At 47.4% G+C, this 20,948-nt stretch overlaps 1 protein-coding gene across 7 annotated transcripts in view; it reads left to right on the top strand.

Annotated features, from left to right (window-relative positions):
* Positions 1-13,268, top strand: part of bahcc1b (BAH domain and coiled-coil containing 1b) — a 116,232-nt gene extending 102,964 nt beyond the window's left edge. For 6 of the 7 annotated variants that reach the window (XM_088599851.1, XM_088599852.1, XM_088599849.1 and 3 more), the window contains 15 exons: positions 355-466; positions 951-1,191; positions 1,505-1,696; positions 2,841-3,011; positions 3,291-3,574; positions 3,728-3,808; positions 4,302-4,446; positions 4,786-4,903; positions 5,409-5,484; positions 7,524-7,632; positions 7,875-7,991; positions 8,138-8,299; positions 8,626-9,872; positions 9,956-10,192; positions 10,590-13,268. In XM_088599851.1, coding sequence (XP_088455977.1) covers positions 355-466; positions 951-1,191; positions 1,505-1,696; positions 2,841-3,011; positions 3,291-3,574; positions 3,728-3,808; positions 4,302-4,446; positions 4,786-4,903; positions 5,409-5,484; positions 7,524-7,632; positions 7,875-7,991; positions 8,138-8,299; positions 8,626-9,872; positions 9,956-10,192; positions 10,590-10,796 — 3,499 coding nt within the window. In that variant the 3' untranslated portion in view covers positions 10,797-13,268. The remainder of the gene's footprint in view (positions 1-354; positions 467-950; positions 1,192-1,504; positions 1,697-2,840; positions 3,012-3,290; positions 3,575-3,727; positions 3,809-4,301; positions 4,447-4,785; positions 4,904-5,408; positions 5,485-7,523; positions 7,633-7,874; positions 7,992-8,137; positions 8,300-8,625; positions 9,873-9,955; positions 10,193-10,589) is intronic. The other variant, XM_088599853.1, reaches the window with a different exon arrangement.
* The last annotated feature ends 7,680 nt before the right edge of the window (positions 13,269-20,948 follow it).

The raw sequence follows: 20,948 nt of genomic DNA, 5'->3' as shown, positions 1-20,948 counted from the left end.
AGTTCGTCTGGTCTACAGGCTGTGCACATAAGGGATGATTTTACAGGAGTGTTCCCCTTTCGGATAATGGAAGAAAGCGTTAATTTAGAGTTCCTGATATCAAGAAAACCTTTTTGATGGACCACTAGTGCAGAATAGTTGCTGAAAATGCTGCCTGAGATATTTTGGCTATTTGTGGTCTGGTGACTGGTTGTTTGTTTTGATAGAAGTTTACAGTATGGTTTGGTGATTCTTCCTTGACATTTAATCCAGTGAGTGAAAGCAGGGTTGTGTGCAGCTGAAGAACGGTGACTCGTGCCCTGTTTTCCTCTTACCCGTCTCCTGACAAACCCCCTCTGGCTCTGCTGTTGCTAGGTCCCTGGGCGCAGGCCTCGATGTGCTGTGTGAGGATCTGCGAGGAGGAGAGACCCAGAGGAAGAAGAAGAAATTGACCAATCGGAGCTTCGATCGCCTTAACTCAACCCAGGTCAGTGCCATTGAACAGGGTGCCAGTCTCAGCCTGTCCACGCCTGCGGAAATACAACACGCTAAGCACTGTGTCTATAAAAGCACTCTAGCCCTTTACTCTATTTCTGCCATTCAAGGAGCCAGACTAAGCAGCCTTTCACTTTAATTGAGTCTTTCCCTGACTGTTGCATGATATTAAACTCTTCATCCGAGGTTAATCCAGTGCCGACTTTAAGCACTGCTCATCAAACCACTCGTGTATAAAAAACCCGAAGACCTGTTCAAACCTTTAGCAAGTGATGGATCTGCAAAAGTCGAAAGGACTCCTTTGAAAATCAGGAGTGCAGTACGAATGGTCATGCCGGAATAAAATAAGGTAGATTTACACCAGATGTGCATGTACAGAGGTGATTTTTTTCCCAACTGGTAACGCTTGTGCTTGAGAGAATATGGCATTATAACTGCCTACGATCTCTCCCATGCCACTGCTTCTTCCCACGCAGATGAAGGCACGGTGTGGTAAGCAGAGTGGCCGCCAGGGGGCGCTCAGCTCCAAGCTGGCCAGGAAGGTGTCGCAGCTGAAGCAGAAAGCCAAAGCGAAGCGCGTGGCCCCAGCGGGGGCCGCGTTCCGGCGGAGAGAGACGCAGACGCCCAGCGCTGCTCCCCCACGGCTGTGTCGAGGCCAGCGGCCCCCCGGTGCAGAGGAGAAGCGGGCGGGCCTGGCTGGGGGCCACACCGACACCGGTAGGCAACAAGAGCCGCTCCTTCCCGAACACAGGGCTGGGTTGTAGCCAGGACAGCAGGGCTATGCTGTCAAAAAGGCGATTGCTAAGTAAAGGATGGCACGCCGGCTCACCATAGTTAAAAAAGTCATTTAATCATCCAAGTCTTGATCAATCAATGATGTCATCAGTTTACATTGACAGAAGATCGCTGTGGCGTCTGATGCTCAAGCATGACAGCTGAGGCACGTGCTGGGGTGTGCTCCACTCGTGCTGCTGGCTCGTGGAAGCCCTTTCCCCCGTGTGTGAAGCACGTTGCTGCTGTGTCATTCCAGCAGGCAGGGCAGACCGAGCTGCGCCGGAGGGCTGGGCTGGCAGGGTGCTCCTGATGCGGAGGGAGAGGAAGGGGCCAGTCGCTCGGCTGCCACCCAGGGCCAGGAGCCTCCGCGCCGGAAACGGCAAGCCCAAGCAGGAGGCGGCGGAAGAGAAGGAGACATCCCCTTCGGAGAGCGAGTCCTCGGAGCAGGGTGAGCGACGAGGCTGAAAATCAGATATCTCCCAGCGTGGTGATCAGGGGCGCCTCAGCTCTCTGTTTCCCCTGGACGTTTGAAATCTCGTCCTTACATGGCATTAGGATCACATTATTCATGCTGATGAGACCGACGTAGGGACCAGAGCTGTCAGTACGTCACTAGTATAGAGTCTCCTCAACCGTTTGTTAATTGCCCTACAAGTTATCTCTTTCACATTTCGAAGGCATGTGAAAAAGTCTCGACAAGCTTCTTGTGAATGACAAAATGTGTCAGCAGCGTGTTGACATCCGACATGGTTTTGCTGAGGTAGTGTTGCTGCCCTGCCCTGAATGTGAGACCCCTTCTCCACGCACTGCCACTGCAGCAGGGAATGGGAGCTCTGCGCGGCAGACCAGTGTCAGACCGCAGGGCTCCTGCACCTGTATAATAACTCGTAAGAAACTCCGCCAGCGGTTTTCTAACTAGACGGGGGGAAAAAAACGTAATTTCAACAAACTGAATCCCGCTGTTCAAATCCCCACAAGTCATTTAAACACTTATGGCAGAAAGATAAAAAGAAAATTGGAACAGGCTCACCCAAGAAACAACTGCTTGCTAAATATGCATACCGTTTGGGATTCACAAACTGTTTTCAGATTACCTGTGCTGTGCTTTAAGGGGATTGCTCTGTTCTGAGCAGATTTTTTAAGCAAAGAGATGCTCAGTGTAATTCTTAATTGTCTGCAGTTTCACATAAGGAGGTAAGAGAACTGAGAAAACGAGGCAGGTTATTCCAGAGAGGACTGTGGGAGATTGGATCAGGCTTCCCCACCATATTGCTAAAGCTCATATACTCACCTCTTTCAAGAAATCATTTCAGGCTGGATGAGATTCTCAGATTAATTATTTGCGACCACACATGTTAGATGACATGAATAACCTCATTTCATTTGTAGCCTTTCTGATGTTCTTATGACCAACACTGCCATTTTGCTCACTCCACATTGCTGTGTTCTTAACAAACACAAAATGGATGTGCAGCACATTAAATGCCCCCAGCCTAAAAACTGATATCCTTTGAAGCGTCATAACAATTCAGCTGAACAGAGACATCAGAGGTGACTTGTTTCCTGACTGTTCATTTGCTGCTGTTTTGCAGAAGAAGAGGAGGGTAGCTATGACAGTGAGGAAGGAGATGACAACATCAAGGCCCCGCCTTCAAAAGACCCGCCTCCGAGCTCAGCCCTGATTGGTCCATCCCCTTCATCGGTCGTGAAATTAGAAGCCAATCAAAAAGCCAAGAACAAGAAGGAGAGACAGAGGCTTCTGGGTAAGACTGATGTAATAAAAGGCTAAAACAAATGTTGGCGGGTGACATACTTTTGTTGGCTTTTTATTTTCAAGTTTTTAAAGAACTATTAAACTTCATACAAAAATTTTAACGATTGTGCGTCTGAAGCTGTTCTTATTCCAAAGTAAGTGAATTACTAAGTGGGAATGTTTAAATCTAAAATTCGCTCTGTGCTGGGAAAACCGCCCAGGCTTGCTTGTATGCTGTGAGCCTGTGTGCTGACGCTGACGCTCCTGTCTCCCCCTCTCTCTCGCCCAGGGGCCCTGCGCCTGTCGGGGGTCGACGGGGAGGTGAAGGTGAGGAAACGTGGGCCCTGCAAGGCCACCCCTCTCAGTGCAGTGAAGAGGAGGCTGGGCCCCCGGGAGCAGGAGGGGGGGAAGCGGAAAAGGCCCCCCAGGCAGCAGCAGCAGCAGCTGTGGGGGCCGCTGGGCTCTGGGGGCCCTTACCGTCGGGGCGCGGCACCCCACGCCCTCCCCACGCCCAGCGAAAGGCTGAAGAAGGCCACGCGGAAGAGCGGGGGGCTGCCGAGAGCGCTGAGCAAGGTGAGCCGACCTGAGGAGCACCTCCCGGGAGGAGTCGGGGTGGGGGAGGGTGTTAAACACAGCGACTCTGGCGTTTTGAGTTTCAACCAAATTGGGGAAACAGACCTGAAGTGGGCCGCCCATACAGCTCAGCGCTGTTTTCTGTCACTGCAGGACAAGGGCGGCTGGCTGGGGGGAGTTCAGTGTGCACGGAGACCAGAGAACGTGAAGGGCAAGAGGATCAGCAGCAAACAGGTGAGAGCACGCGCCTCTCCCAGCCTGGGGCTCGCGGACAGAGCAGGAGCTGGGCAGGCTGCTGACCTGCCCGGAGAGCCTCGATTAGCCATTTCTGGAAGGACTCCGAGGTGTCTGCTCCTACAGCACGCCTGAGCATTTCGATCTAGATCCCCATGACCCTCTGTGTAAAAGAATGCTTCCAATTTTTAACTTAATGCACGGCCTCTGTATTTCCACATGTGTGCAGATTTCATTTCTGGTCCTGAAGTGGTCCTTTAGGTTAACCTTGTCAGTACCATTTGGGATCACCTGCCTGTTTATTTCACAAAGCGGGGAGTACATCTCCGTTAGTGCTACAGAAATAACTTTGAGATCTGCACAGCATTACGTGTCCGGCTAAGGAACTGCGTCGCATTTAGAGGACCTGCAGGGCTTGCAGAGGTCATTCGAGGAGACCGTGCCAGCAGGTTTGAACTGACCGCTGACCCTCTGCTGTGTCTCGTCTCCTCAGTCCAAGGGCCGTGCGGTCAGTCGTCTGCTGGAGAGCTTCGCGGCGGACGAGGGGTTTCAGATGGACGAGGACACCAGCTTCTCCGAGGGGGACGGGGACCACACGCCCCAAGGGGCACCGCTGCAGAGCCGAAGGAGCCCACCAGGTTAGCGTGAGAGAGAGGGGTCAGGACCCCTGTGGCTCAGCCAGTCTGTTAAACGCAAAGTTAAACGCCTGCTGCTCAAGTCACTGAAGCAGAGCCTTGGGCTGAAGGGTTATCTGACTTTCCTTAAAGAGTTTACCGAGAGTGGCCATCTGTCTGTCGAGATCCGAGCGCCATTGCATATTACCTGCCAATAAAATGCCACGCCCACACCTTGTGTGTACAGGGAGCCCCGTGTGCTTATTTGCCGACAGTGAAAGGGAAGAAGAGCCATACGGAAGGGGAATGGTGACTCTCCCGCCCAGAATAAACTGTGACACTTGTCCCTGTCGCCCCCAACAGCCGTCCCGAACTGCACCCTGGCCAAGGAGCTGCTGGTGGACGGGCTGAAGGTGTTGATCCCCAAGGAGGACGAGCTGCTGTACGCCGCCTACGTCCACACGCTGCAGCTGCCTGACATGTGAGCACGTCCGTCCGCGTGCGGGGCTCAGCTTTCCCGTGTGCACAGCGCGGCGGCTCCATTCTCATGCCATTCGCACAACCAGTGGGATATTCAAAGTGGTTTCTGTTGTAAACATTCACAGTTTATATCACCAGCACAAAGGCAGGTTTATACTTACATTAATGCTCTTAGGTATGTCAATCACATGTCAGTGCTTTAGCAAGGTATTTTAAACCCGTTCTTAAAGTCACACACCGGCTGTGGATGTGTTCTCCGCTTTGCATGTTTCTTAAACCGAACACAGCCTTCGGCTGATTCCGGCTTGACGCTCTGAAAATAAAGTTCCCCTTTCCTTTAACCTCTGATTTTGTTGTTGCAAAGTCACGCGAAACAGCATGTTGGGCTGGAGTGTTCCCTTCTCGGAGCACCCCTGAGCGCCCATCCAGCTCCTTCCCCAACGTGGGAAACGAGCAGAAGAACTCGGCTTTGAAAACAAAACATTTTTTTTTCTTTCCCCTCTCAGCTACAGCATCGTGATCGAGGGGGAGAGAGGAAACCGGCCGAGAATCTACTCCCTCGAGCAGCTGCTGCAGGAAGCGGTGAGTTCCACGCCTTCAGATCCATCTCCTTCCCCTTGCTGGCTACCCCCCCACACACACACACACCCACCTCTGGAACCTCTCAGGTGCTCAGTTCTCGGCCGCGCTCTGTGGCCACCCCTAAGACCCAGCGCAGGACCGGTACTACAACACAGGCATGCTGGCGGGGGTGGTAGGTGCTGTCCTCTCGCAATCTGCACAAGTCATTAGAGTTAAACATCTGTTTGTGGATAGATGTGCGTGTGTTTTATATCTTCTTTTTTAATCCCATTCTGAGTGACTGCGTAGGTAACATTCTAACATCTGGATTGAATGATGATCGGACTCGTTTTATGGTTATGGGAAAACGCAGATCTTGTCTTGTTTCTGTCAGCACACCCCTCCTCCCATTTCCACTATGTTGACCTCACACAGTTTATGGAATAAGTCCACAGATTTCAGAGCTGAATCGCCTCTCCTCCTCTCACTGCATTCTTCCCCATATAGCACCAGCAGGTTACACACGGGCTCGTGCACAAAAGCAGTATGAGAAACACTGGCACACACACCACCACACTCAACAGTGCCAGTGTGCTACCCTAGTTTTTTGGGTTTTTGTGGTCTTTCTCCACTCTTATATCCTGTTTTTGCCTATGGGATCATTGTACCGGGCTCCCCTCTCAGGAAAGACAGCACAGGCCCAGGCCTTCTGTGTGTCTTCCTCCTACACACAACTCATGACTCCATGATTGTTCTGTTCACACTATCTTCACCAATTACCAGGCAGCGGAACATTTATTCCCAACTTGCTCCATGGTCCATGTTCCTTTGATCTTCGCAAATCACCCTCTATACTCGCTAGTCACCAGGCTGTAGAGTATTCAGTGGTCCAGCTCCCATGAGGACCTGAGACAAGCACTAGGCTTGCACAAGGACCAGAGAAGTCAACACGCTTGTACGAACACCAAAGACAGTCAACACAGTTGCACTAGGACCAGAGACAGTCGACATGCTGGCACAAGGACCAGAGACAACAACACATTTGCACAAGGACCAGAGACAATCATCATGCTTGCATGAGGACCGGAGACACTCAACACTTGTATTCATAGACACAGTCGCTATATCATTTGCTTTCTCATATAATCCCATGATCTTAAACAATTCATTTATATTTTGCCATTTATGGTCCAAAAATACAGAATGCATTGTTGGTTTAACAGAGTAATGCAGACACAAACTCTGTCTTGAACACACACATTAAATACAATTAACTCTCAATCTCTTAGTGCTATACTCTTGGTTGTGCATTGCCATTATGTAAACAGTGTTCAGATTGCAGCTGTTTGCGTTTTATTAATTTTTATATTCTTGTCTTTCAATTTTCTTATCATTTGTTTGCATTTAACACCTTTACATACAGGTCCTGGCCAGAGAGTGCACTTCCCCCTTAGAAGCCTTTTCCAGTACACCATATTTTAACTCGGCTTGAAAGAGCTTCTCGGCTTCTATAAGCATTATGCTCTCGATCTTCCTGCACTGCAGGAGTGCAGCCGAAAGGCTACAATTAATTCATCTGATTTTTTTATTGCCTAGTAGGTCTGATTTACACATCCTCATTTCCTGTCTCTTTGAACACTGGGTTGGATTGAATTATTGGCTAAAGATAAGGGCAGAGAGGCACTGTGCCCCGGTGATGAGAGCTGAGTGACTTGACGAGAGTTTAGATTAGAGATGAAGGGGCTGAAATTGTGGTAGAATATTTGTAACTCTGGGCTACCGTCTCATATTAGTCAGCCCACAATATCACAAATGAAGGAGGCTAAATGCTTTTTTCCTATTCAGCTGTTGTTTCTGTATTTGTGTACGTGTGTTGCTCTTGTATGTGGACTTGTATGTGTGCTTCTGAGTCCATTTTTCACTGACTGAATGATTTGCTCTCGTCTCTTGGGGATTTTTTGTGCTCTTGGTGATTTAATGACAACTAACTAGTTAAGTATCAATTTGATGATTAGTACCATCTCTTGGAATTTAATACCTGGTTTCTGCATTTCTGGCAGGTGCTGGATGTGTGCCCAGAGTCTGAAGCTGTGTTGGCAGCAGGTACCCGAGTCTGTGCATACTGGAGCGAGCGATCACGCTGTCTGTACCCAGGCTATGTGCGCAGAGGTGAGAGGGCACAGAAGCGTGACATTTCATAAACACCCAATGTCTTTAGACTGAGACGTACAGAAAAGATCTGCACTGAGAGGCATTAAAATGCAACCAATGAGTACCGGAACAAACAGCCTCTTGTTCTCTATAACCATCGTTCCATCAGGCAGTATCTGTATCCATGTTGATCATATCATCATGGCACCCAGATGTTGGGAGATGAGGCTCACACTGTTGTTTCCATGCCCGTTCTGCAGGAGGTCCTGCTGAGGATGAGAAGGAAGGCAGTGTCATGGTGGAGTTTGATGATGGAGACAGAGGACGGATCTCCCTTTCCAACATTCGCCTCCTGCCACCAGACTACCAGATCCATTGTAAGTCCCTGCCCTCTTTCTCTGTGGCTGCCACATTCCTTCGCCGGGACGAGATTTTTCTTCTCGTAAGCTCATGCCATTTGCTCCACTTCTGCTCTTGGGGAGTGGGGTGACTGTGGATTGACACCTAGTCTCTCTGTGTACAGGCACAGAACCATCCCCGGCCTTGCTCATCACCAATGGGTCTCGCCGGTGCCGGAAGAGCACAGCAGAGAAACCTGCGCCAAGTGACACGTCTTCAGAGAGGCCCGAGAACAACGAGAGGACACGGAGCCCAGAGAAGAAGACTGCCACAAAGGCCAAGCCAGGTAAACAGGCTCTCCTGTCTTTTACCCTTAAATGAGGAGACAAAAAAGGCTTCATTCCCCATTGCGGAGCTAGAAATGTGGACATTCATGTAAACCCCATGACTTTAGTATTCTTAAGAAAATGAGCATCTCCTCATCTCTTTAGTTTTTCTACTGGGGGGCTTAACATTCTGCACATGATAGGTCTCATGGAAGGGTTCTGTGCCACGTCCTGTCTCGTGTTAGGTTATAAAGGTTTCTAACAGGTTCTAACAGACTAGCAACCCTCACGGGAGCACTTTTTAAGAAATCGCCTCTCATTCTTGCATTTCCTTTTTCGTTTCAAGGCAAACCAAAAACCGTCAACTCAGGGACAAAAAGTCCAGTGTCGGAGGGCCCGTGTAAGACTAGCACGCCGCTCCTTGGTTGGCCTGCCGTGGCAGTTCCCAAGAAGAGGACTCCTCACAACCTGTTCCAGCTCAACGGGACCCCAAAGAAAACCCTCAAGGGCAAGGAGGCTGATGTCTTCCCCCTCCTCACTGCCCCAGCAGCTGCCCCTGCCAAAGGCATCTTTAGCAGCTCCTTTGAGGTGGACTCCTTCAGCAGTATCGCCAATGGATACTCACAGTTTGGCAGCCAGCCCTCCATGATGTCACTTAGCCCCAGGGACTGCACTCCTGCCAGCAGGGGCAGGAAGCCCAGTGAACCAGGACTTAAGGGTAGGAAGGCAGGGAGTGCAGAGTTTCTGGTCAAACTTGACCATGAGGGGGTGACGTCTCCCAAGACCAAGAATGGGAAGGCTTTGTTGCTCCTAGGGGCCCCAGGGCACGGCAACAGAATGGAGAAGGCCTTTGGGGCCAAAGTAACGGAGATCTCCTCGCCTATGGGATACTCCCACCCCATCCTTCTTGTCAAGGACAATAAGAAAAGTGGCAGCACCAGGGCAGAGCTCCTGCTGAAAGGTGCCACACAGCTACGCAAACCTTCTTCTACCCTGGGCCTGGGGGAGTACACCGAGTTTGGGCTGAACTGCCACAGTGACTGCCATAGCTCGTACTCTGACATGGACGAGGAAGATGAAGAGGAAGATGAAAGGAGGGCCGCTCTGGCTGCAGCTTCAGGAGGCCTGAGGACAGCGGGGCGCTTCCTCTCCCGGCTGTCCGTCTCCTCATCTTCATCGGGATCCTCCAGTTCCTCCAGCTCTGGTTCGCTTTCCAGCTCCAGCCTGTGTTCTTCTGACAACGACTCTTCCTACAGCTCAGAGGACGAGGAAGGTTCCACACTGCTACTGCAGAGCTGCCTATCATCCCATCATGCTCTTCTACAGCCCCCCGAGCCTCCCTCTGGCCCATCACAGCGATCCTTTGTGGCCAAAGCCATGGCTGTCCCTAGCAGCAAGGGCGGCGGCAACAACAGCACCAACAAACCGCTGAAAAGGAAAGAGGTTCCCAGAACTCCCTCCTCTGTCTCCTCAACCAAAAACCCTAAGGATCTGGCCAAAAGACAGAGGCTGCCGTCCGTTGACAACCGACCCAAGATCTCGGCTTTCCTGCCAGCACGGCAGCTCTGGAGATGGTCTGGGAACCCCACCCAGGTGAGGCATCACAACTGCTCCATAGTGCCTGAAATCACCGCTCAGTGGGAAACCATTCACCCTAAGCTTCCTTTGTGTTGCAGAGACGCGGCGTGAAAGGCAAGGCGCGGAAACTGTTCTACAAGGCCATAGTACGCGGCCGGGAGACGGTGTGCGTGGGCGACTGTGCGGTGTTCCTCTCTGCTGGCCGGCCGCACCTGCCCTACATTGGCCGCATCGAGAGCTTCTGGGAGTCCTGGGCCAGCAACATGGTGGTGAAGGTGAAGTGGTTCTACCATCCCGAGGAGACCAAGTTGGGCAAGCGACACCGGGATGGCAAGGTAAGACCACATCCCAGGACGTGCGGTAGGCTTCCTGGGGCTTTTGACACATTTCAGGTGTCTTAGTTGCCAGGCGTCGAGTATGTGAGTGCCGGTTTACAAAAAGGTTTTAAAATTACGAACAGCATATCTGGAGATCTGACAGCTCCCGAATCGGGGTAATCATTCCTGAAACTTCAGGTAGATAATGGCCAAATTTGGAAAAGAGCCATGAGGGGTATGCCTTGGTATGTTTGTCTTCCATGTGCCATGGTATCAGAAGCAACACAGGCACCCCACATGATGAGCATGGCCACAGAGATTTAGAAAACATGGTTCCGTTCTCATCACCATTCTTCATACATTGTCAAGTGCTGAAAGTAAAACTAAGACCCGTCTTTCTCTTGCCCCGTTCCAGCATGCCCTGTACCAGTCCTGCCATGAGGATGAGAACGATGTTCAGACCATCTCCCACAAGTGCCAGGTAGTGAGCCGGGAGGAGTATGAGCACCTGAGCCGTGGCAGGAAGCACAACAACAGTCAGGACCTCTACTATCTGGCAGGGACCTATGACCCTACATCTGGTCAGCTGGTCACCGCTGAGGGCGTATCCATCCTCTGTTAGTGGTACCGTTCAGGCTCCTGACATAGCTGCTGAAGGATCTGTCCCAACTGGTCAACCTTGGATTAACAGTCCTGAAAGTGGGCATTGCGAAAGAGCACTGGGGATCGTTGTCAGCACTTGAGGTGTATCAGTCTTGTTCATTCGTCTGAACGCCTAACGTTTTGAGAGGACGCAATATGGATGTCATGTGTGTGTGGCCACACAAGCTAATATCTGAACATGACTACCACTTCCCCACGAGCGACTACACTTGATAACCATGTTAGAACAGCACAGCCCAGCCGTTCTCCTCAGCCGCACTGGGCAGAAGTGGGCACCTCAGGACGTCGCAGTAGGTGGGGCTGTTGCAGCCAGCGGCGGGCAACAGGAACAGCCCGGCCTCTAGGATTCAACCCAGGGATGACAGCGTCCAGGACTGACCTTCCTCCTGGCAAGTAGCTGAGGGATTCAGCCAGATTCTTGAGAATGAATGGCTTGTGTTCGCAACGCAGGCAGTTTCCCATGAAACCAGTGAAGCACCAAGGGGATGCAATGAAGCATTTACTGTCATACGTTTAACCATGACATTTAACACTCCTCCTGCAAGAATAAATTGCTCTGAAAATTTCCTTTAGGAAAAGATGCAAGATCAAAACTCTTAGTTTCTCGGGCAGACCGGGGTTCTGTTGCCGGCACACCTGACGGCTTTTTAGAAAGATTAGCATTCGATTTGACCGGCACTAGCACTTCTCAGACCCTGGCTTGGGTATTGCACCCTGGTAGCTAAAAGTACCCAAAGTGCACTTCAGTTGCAGGTGATGTGAGTCCTGAATCCTCACCAGCAAACACTCGGCCTCCGCCCCCTGCCTGGACACGTTGTACTGTTTGTCTGCATCGCAGCAGGGGAGAGATCATCAACAGTCAAGGTTTCGGAAACATGCTCCGCGTGGACAACCGCACGAGACTCTCCAAGCACCCGACTGTACACAGGGCAACTTAATGAAGAAGTACCTGTCATCTCATCCTCACACGCCGCAGCGGAGGCATGTCCGTTTGTGTGTCGGATCTGGCTCCCTACATCTTGAGCATGAGAGAATTAGGCCTCTCGCGCCACTAGCCCGGTTCGGAGACGCAGGATTTCTCCAGCTGAGGTCTTGCCGTTTTTAGGGCCGCTAACTGTAATCAAGGCACTGAGCAGCATCACCAGGAGCTTCTGTGCGGCGCTGTGTTTCTGACGCCCTCCGGCCTGTAGGGCACAGGCTTGAGCACATTAAGTTGCCAGGAGTCCGTTGTGGAAAGAAAATAACACATGTGCTGAAAGGGCATGTAGAGAGGATTGAACTGGTCTGAAATGGACCATTCGATACAGGCTAATCTCCAGACCTCATTTAGATGTTTCCAGGGATGTTTTTAAAGAGACGTAAATATATATAAATATATAAATATTTTTTTTAAAAGAAAGGAATGATGTTTCCTATCAAGCCATACACTACAGTACCTCTGCCTGTCATCTGAATCAGGTGTAAACTGTACAGGTCAATTATCTCTGTGTGTATATATGTATAAATAGTATCTGGAAAATGTAATTTCACTTATAATTTTTTTTTTCCTTGATTGAATGAAAGATTGGTGATTTTTTTTTTATTTTGCCGTTCTTACGAAAGTTATAAATTAAAAAATCTCAGTATAAAACCCTGCACTGTATGAGTCCTGCTGAGGTGGGGGGCATTTGTGAAATGTTCTAAATGGTTCAGAAGAAGGAAATAAGGGTGGTTTATCGGAGCGCTCTTAGAAAGGTCAAATTAGGTTATTTGGACCATTCTCGTTATGTACCTGCTTCATTTTGTTTTGTGCAACAGAAAACGAGTGTCTTTTGAAATGTATTTTATTTCCAAATGGCCGTGCTGTATGATCAGGAAATCGTAGACTACTGCCTAGGAAACTAAAGCAAGCTCCAGTGGGACCCAGGCGGCTGGTGGAGAGTGGGCAGGAGTCTGGCTAGGGAAAGGGTTGACTCCTTCGCTTGCACTCCTGCCTCTTCTTCTCCGTCGCACAGGGCTCGTTACAGCTCAGCGCGTCCTCTCGGAGCTCAGGGAGGGCACCCAAGGCCCGACCCTTCTCGGGGTCTGTGGGTTTGTCCTTGGTCTCCCACAGCCCAGACTGCTGAACTGCACGAAGCTGGGTGGCAGTGCTGTGGTGTGGATTTCTGTGCATGAAGGCACTGGGCTGAAATAAGCGGGCTCACGCCACATGCAGCCCGAGGCAGGTGTGACCCCTCCAGGCCACAACAGGGGTACCGCTGTACAATCTGTCACTTTAACTCCTGCACCTCCAGGCCCCCTGATTTAAGAATAGCCTTCAGCAGTCAAAAGCTGCCTTTTATCATGACAGGATCCAACAGAATCGGACGTGTTCGTCTGGCAGCCTAAATTCTTTCTGAACCTGCTTCCCAAGCCTCGTGAAAGAGTGAAATTTTAAAACTTGCAAAAAGAACAACAGTTCAACACTTTCTCCTCCACAAAATGAAAGCCTGAACTATTACTCCAGGTTTAGTGTTTGCTGCTAAGTGTCACAGTGAATTAGAGATGTGTTTAGAGATCTCTTTTCTGTGAAGTGTTAAACTACTTCATGCAAACAAATGATTCTAAAGACATTTCCTGATTAAGCCCTTCCTGCTGTTTAAAGCTCACTGATAAAATACTAAAAGAAACTTAGTTTCTTACTACTTGTTTGAAAATTAGGGGAGTGTAGCTGATACAGATCTCAATCCTCTGAAACTGTTGTTAAAAATTAAAATATATACATTTGTTTGGCTTTTAAAACCAAAGGACCTTTAAGGGTTTTATAATTTCCTTTTTCACATCGTGTTTTAAACATATGAAATCAATTGAGAAATCGTTGTTCCGGGAGCCTGCAATTGAACTTTAGAAGCTAAAGTGTGTGAGAGTATGTGGTCTTGTGTTGTAAATGTGTGTGACACACAGCACCACATGTGCACAGACACACACCAGAAGCACTTGGAGGCCTTTCTGGGCCTTGCTCATGGTACCTGTGAAGGACAATCATATTATCCCAAGAAGGCAGTTGGAGAGGTTCAATCAAAATGTTACCAGGTCACATTTTTGCTTTTTGCCAAATACATTTTTTTGTTGTTGTTGTTGTTGTGTCCTTGTTAATGTTGTTGTTGTCATGCAATATGCAAGCCCATATTTACTGCGCTGATCACTGTCCTGCTCAAGGTAAATGTTTATATCAGCTCGTCATTGACGGATTTGTTTTCTGCTGTTGTTGCTGTTACTTTGCAAAATCAATAGCTTTAAAGAAAACTGGTGTGGGGCAGATGATGTCGCTTTCAAGCACATCTTCTCCAATGAAAGGAAAGCCTGTTTGAAATCTATAGCCCATAGGCAGGATTTTCAGGCTGTGTTTACCCAAATTAAGCCTTTTCTCAGTCATGGACAAAACGTTCCAGGGGGTCATTATGAGTACAGTAATTTCCTGAAGCACTAGTGCTGGTGTTAATGTTGAGGCCATCAAATTGATGTAGGTGTTTTAAATGTGTGCATCTACGTCGCCTTTAGCCTTCTGTGCCACACACCCGTACAACATTTAAGTATTGCATACACTGTACAAAGGATTTCTGAGAAATCATCACACAAAGCATGGTAAAAAATTAATAGAAACATTTACCTTTTGCATTTGTATTTCATTAATTTCATCACCACACAATTCATCACAAATTTGATTTGAAGGTTTCCTCAAACCTGTGCCCCCTGGCAGTCCTCTGAAAAGCAGCGGTTATATGGCTGGATGTGTCCCTGGACCTAAATCAGGTCAGTAACAGTACAGGAAGACAGGAATTCTAACGCTCCTTTCATATCTCATGTTGGGTCAGCACAGGAAGTGACATCATCCCACACCAGCTCATAACCCCACCCCCATGGCTGCTGTGATCCTGGGGTGGATATGGTTATTAATATGGTTTCAAAGGTTATGGAGTAATAAATATTAAATCTGTTTTTTGATTATTTATCTTTATTTTATTGCCTTGCATTGCATTTAATTAAAATTGCTATGGTGTAGCTTCTAAGCAGTTTGGTTTAAATTAATGTCTATGTATATGGCTCACATTGTTTTTTTAATATATTGTATGTTTTAAAATGTTCTTTGTTAGAAGTGGAGGTGGGTACTTCCAGTGGTTAACGGGATCTCTTCAAATGACCTGTGCTTGTACTATGAGTTTTGAAAATGGGAAGTGGAGATTTTCTTTCAAATATTTCAAGCATTAACTTTACTGTAGAAAAAAACATTTATAACACAAAGACTTTTATTATTGTTCTGTTTTTTTTCCCAATTACCAAAAAAACAGATTCTGTGATTCTCATGTAGAAGACCACTACAAAATGCATAACACTTCTCCACATTGAAATCCAGAGTCAAAATTCAGTAACAGTAGTTATACTGTTTGTCTTTGACAGGTTAACGAGATTGCTTGAAATTCTGGCTGTAATGTATATAATGATATTCTTTGCTGTATATTTCTGTACCATACAAAAACACTGTAAATCTGGGAACCTAACAGTTTTTTTCCATGTGGCTGTAAGATCTGAGGAACAGCTCTGAACAGTTGTTTTTGTTTTATTTGTGTGTGTTTTGTTAAACTTGTCACAGTGCATTCTGGGACTCTTGGTCCTGTATCTCTTAAAATGAAAGACACTGGCCAAAAAGTTGTGAATGTACTGAGATCGGGGAGTGAAAACTAACTTGTATATAAACTGTGATCTTTTCCGAGCTGTGTCTGAGATCCTGGAGCCACGTGGTGACTCAAAAGCCTTATAGTTTATAGAGGTTATTGAATTCACTTGATTGCTTAAGTGTATCTGCATCTCAGTTATAACTGACTTGTTTATTATTCCTGCTAATATGAAGGTCAGACTGTTCCTGGTTAGGAGTTGGGAGGGGGAGAAAACTTGCCTCAAAAGAAAGCAAGCACGAGCAAAAGTGTGCATTTGCGCAGGTATGCGCACATGCACAAGAGAGAGAAAGTGATGTCATCATTAGGAGACAGGCCACTCTCTCCAAGGCGCAGGTGCAATACTACTACAATGTACAGAACTGCATTAATATTCAGCAGTTAGACAGCATTTAAGAAAAAGGCTTATTAGCCAAAAGAAGGGACAAGGGGGACGCAGGATCGTTTATCCTTGTGCTCTCTTTATTTAAATCAGCTATCATTTAAGAGAATAAAAGAGGTAAGGTTTAAAACGTGTACCTAAAATACAATTTTTCTCAGAGTTGCTAAGTAAATATTAAGATATTTTAACACTGATTTAAAAAAAAGATTTTTAATTATGAATATTGTTTTTTTTTGTTTCATTTCTTTTTTCAGAATTCAAAGTCTTTTTTTTTCTAATTGTGTTTCCATGTTGTAAAGACTCTTGTAAATGTGTAAAGTATGACTTTTGTTTTGATTTTTGATTTCGGAGTAAACATAAAAAAAGATGGAGTTTATGAACATCAAACTCTAAGTAAAAGCATTTTAGTATTAAGATTTTTATAGATGGCTTATGAATAAATATAAGAAAAAAATACATGTTGTATTCATTTATTTTAGAAAAGCTTGAGTTTTGAGCCAAAAGTGACTGGACTGTACTGGTTGTGGGTTCGAGTCCCCAATGCAGACTGCTGTTGTGCCTTCAGTAAGGTACTTTACCCCAGTTGCTCCAGGACACCCTGTGGTTTCAGCACCCCTGGGGTGGACTGGGGGTGTCTTGTGTGCCCTGATGACTTCACACCTAGAATCCGGGACGAGTGTCACTCAAACATCATCACTGCCTGCCTCCCTGGATGACTGTTGTGATCACCTGAATCCAAGGTGATCAGTTTATCATTTCGAATTCATGAACACCCTATTGCTCTACATTTTCAGTCACCTTCAAATAATGCTAGAATCTTCCCTAACTAATTAAGCAGCACTCTAAATGCCAATGTTTTGACATGAAGGCTCAGTGAAGTGGTATCACTTTCATTTAATATATCAGAGTCAAGCACTGCAAGTTAGCATTTACTCATCTACAAGAAGAGTATAATCTCCAGTCTTTAAATGATCGAGATAACCAATAGACATTGGAAGTAGGCTGTGGTCTTTTCAAGACACATTCCTTGTCTGGGGCGTTATGCATCTCAATATCAAGTGGTGGTGCTGTATATTGGTGGTGGTGGAGGGGAGTCCCCATTACCTGTAAAGTGCTTTGAGTGGAGTGTCCAGAAAGTGCTTTATAAGTTTAGGGAATTATTGGTTTTATTACTACTACTTTACCTGGGGCCTGCGGTATATAATCTCTACCACAAAATGAAAGCCTCAACCAAATGATAATCCACTAGCTGTTGTCTGGGGTCTAATACAGTTCGGGTCTGTGCAAGTCGTGACTTGAGCTAAAGTTGGTCAGTCTGAGACGTGCCGTAAGCCGAAACCTGCAAGTGTACGACATCAATCACCAGATCTCTAGAGCACCCCCTGTACATTACAACAGGCCTCAGGCACTTTCCATAAACTCTTTAGACATCTTTTAGGAGCAGATGTCAGAAGTAAACTATGAAAGAGGCATCAAGTAGTCAAGCACAGCACTCACTTGGAGACAAGTTCTGTGCAAAGAGGAGGTACTATCCCTTGCACTTGAAAGTAAGCAATTGTGTGCTACTGTATATTCTTTAAGGTTATGGAGAGCTAGTGGAGGTTCAACGAACCAGTAGGTATGTGGTTTTGGGTCCCAGAGTGTTCACAGTTCTGGCTGAGCTTGGCTACAGTGCTGAACAGTGTGGTATGGGGTGGGGTGACTGGGGAGCACATCAGTACAAAAGCAAGGCTGGGGAAAGACAAGCCTCCTATTAAACTCACTTCACTCCCACTCCAGGCAGGCCCGGGCTGTGCTGTGTCAACAGGGCTGTGCTCTCAGAGGGGGCTGCCCTGTGCAAATACCTTCACCTCATAAACGTCTTGGCCTCTGAATGACCCCGTCTCGCCTGAATGGCGGGGGGGTGGGGTTCTGAATGAGGTGTGGGTGGTGATGTGAAGAAGGCAAACAGACCCTTCCAGAAGTGTCTGGGTTTAAAAAGGATTCAAAAACTCATTCATCATTGGCTGTTAATCAGCTGACAGGTCGCAAACCTGCCTCTCTGCTGAACCCAGAGCAGAGTGGAGGGAGGGGGGCGGCACAGCCATCTTGAACCTCCGAGGGACAGCTCATCAACATCGCTAGCTCCATTCAGTGTGACCCGACAGCTTGTGCCCAGCGGTCTCATTTCAACTGCTCCTAGGCGCTAGAAACTCGGAACACAAAACCAATGCCGATTTTTTTAATTGGCTTGGTCGAATTCAACAGTCTAAGTTTAACGTGCCGAGTAGCGCAAACTGTAGCTCTAATTACCTGCCAGGAGTGCTTTCATGACTGATGCGCTGCAAGTCGTCATTCCCTGAGGATACTAAGGTGTGGTTTTCCACAGACCAAACCAGGTATCTCCAGCTGTTGAAAGCCCGTGTTTCTCTAAAGGAAAAGCTCTATTATCTGGAACATTAAACTAATCGGAAGAGTTGAAACCTCTCCTATAAAAAAATCTCCAGATCAGAGTCGGCTGCCCCTGTCCCAGCCACACTGGTGGCAGGCCTGTGCACAGGAGGAACTCTCTGAGCGAAGGCAGATTCACAGCAGAGGAGGGGGGAGGAGAGAAGTGGCGTTTGTTGCCAGACAGAAAATACAGCTGTAAATTGGCAGCTCCACCCCTCCACCCTCCTCCTCCCTCCCTTTCTCCCGCTAAAGCCCTCAGGTGATCTTTAATGGCTTCCTCTACCTGTTCCCAGCTCTCAGACATCACGGCTTAATTTGCCTGCTGTTCGAGTGCAGCCATTCGAACGACGACACAAATATGTTATTAACGTTCCACCGCCTCGCCGCCCCCTCCAGACTCCCCCGTCCCCACTCTTTCCTTTCCGGCACTGCTGTTGTTATTAGACTGTAATACTATTTTGCTGTCATTTATAAGCCACTGTAAAAATGACTAAACGCGTGCTTTTATGTGCGCAAGGCAGCCGAGACCATTTAAATAAAATTTGTTCTGTCTTTTTAAAAGAAAAAAAAAATCAAACACTTAAAAATATATTTATATATAAAATGGGGGGGGTAAACATTAAAAAATCTCTTAATGTGCAGCAATTTCTTTCCTGCATCATTACCACATCTAATTTATTAGACAGGCAACAGGATGAAAGAGTTTATTCTTGTGCTCATCTGGAATCTTCAGAAAACGACTGTAAGAAGCAGCCGTTTAAATATAAGCAGATCTAGTCGAAGGATTCAAACTCATTTATCTGTGCGAGATATCATTTTAAGGATTCCTAACCACTCTGAGATTGACAAAACGACAATTCATCTGCAAGTCAGCATTCCTTGCATTATTCGTGTCAATTCCTTTGACTTCAGTTCTTTCTGCCCACAGGCCTCTCACCTGTGGGTTAAAACACATTTTGTGGGGAAACAGCCCCTTTGTCCCATCCCTCAGGGGGCATCGTTTTGTAGCATCAGCTTTCCTATTCAAAATAAATTTCACCACTGAGCAACATGAGTGGGGGGGTTCGAATGCTGTACCATCAACTCCCTCCCTTTTAATTAATAGATGCAATTTGCCTGTGTGTGTTACTTCTAATTCAATTTCACATCAAGGATTAAATCACATTCAGCCTGGTCGTGCCATCTCCTGACAAGCACAGGTTTAAAGCTGGGCTTCGTGTCCGCTATTAAGTTGGAACATCCCCAGACTGGAGATAATGATTAGAAGGCATAAGGTTTCTAACAGGAAATTTTAAAGCCAGGTGTGGTACAGACCATATAGTACATTGAAGAGAAACATCCCTGAGATCAACACCCAATGTGTCGACTGTTAGCTCAGATACAACCACATAGGCAATGCAGCACAGACCACAGGACTGTCCCTTCATTCTCTCTATAAAGCAGCAGCCAGAAGAAAAATGTAATATGTTAGGTGCTGACTGACGCAGACATTTGGGTCCACCCAGCACTTCTTGGTGGGGCTAAGATCCAGTGATACAGCAGGGTTTTCTTAAGCCAAACCATGCTACCTACCACTAGACAAGATGTTGCAATGTATATATTCCCTGATTGATGCAGGGTGTTGTGAGCGACCCTGTGAGAGGTTAGGGTAGTGCTGAATTACATTGCCTCTGGAGTTTCTGTGACAAGAGGACCCTGTGCAGCAAGATGACCTGTTCATGTTGGCATTAGTGACCCGCTACACCAAAAACTGACTCGTCTGCACCCCTCTCATGCATGTGTGCTTCACAGGAGCACTGAAGCAGCACTTCTCTTCACATGCCCTGTCACGCTGGGCAGACACAGGAGATGATAAAAAATGCCACCCGATTCAACAAGAGGTATCAAAATGTCTCCATCAATCCATCCACTTTCTAACCACTTCTTCCAATTCAGGAGCTGGATCCTATCCGGCCGGATCCTATCCGGGTAAGTAATGGGCTCAAGGCAGGTTACACCCTGGATGGGACACCAGTCCATTGGAGAGCAGATAGCCAGAAACATTGTACATTGTACCTGCCATGTGAACTGAGCTTACCACATCCTTACTAACATGAATACTTCACCATTTATGGAAATGATCTTCTTTTCTAACTGCTTCATCCAATTCAGGGTCGCAAGGGATCCGGATCCTATCCTGAAAAACAACAGGCGCAAGGCAAGGTACACCCTGGACAGGACGCCAGTCCATCACAGGACAAACGCACTCACACTGGTGCCACTTAACCTACAAGTATGTCTTCGGACTGTGGGAGGAAACCAGAGTACCCAGAGGAAACCAACACAAGCTTGGGGGGAACATGCAAACTCCCCACAAATAGCACCCCAGGTCCAGAATTCATCCCAGGGCCCCTACAAGGCAGCAATGCTGACCACTGCATTTCACTTCAGATTGTGAAGTGACCGCATTTAATTCCAAGGGCTCCATATGTATGGGACTCCATTTAAAGTTAAGATATGGGTCTGCTTGAGACCCCGTTATTGTCATTTGTTTTTTAGCTTGTAAACCTATTCTTTTTATTGTTACTACAACTAAAGGGTTTTGTACCACGGCTCAGACGATCATCAA

Source organism: Lepisosteus platostomus, chromosome 11, assembly GCF_059453375.1.
Source record: "Lepisosteus platostomus isolate fLepPlt1 chromosome 11, fLepPlt1.hap1, whole genome shotgun sequence".
Classification (NCBI taxonomy): Eukaryota; Metazoa; Chordata; class Actinopteri; order Semionotiformes; family Lepisosteidae; genus Lepisosteus; species Lepisosteus platostomus.
This window is presented reverse-complemented; position numbering and strand designations above follow the sequence as displayed.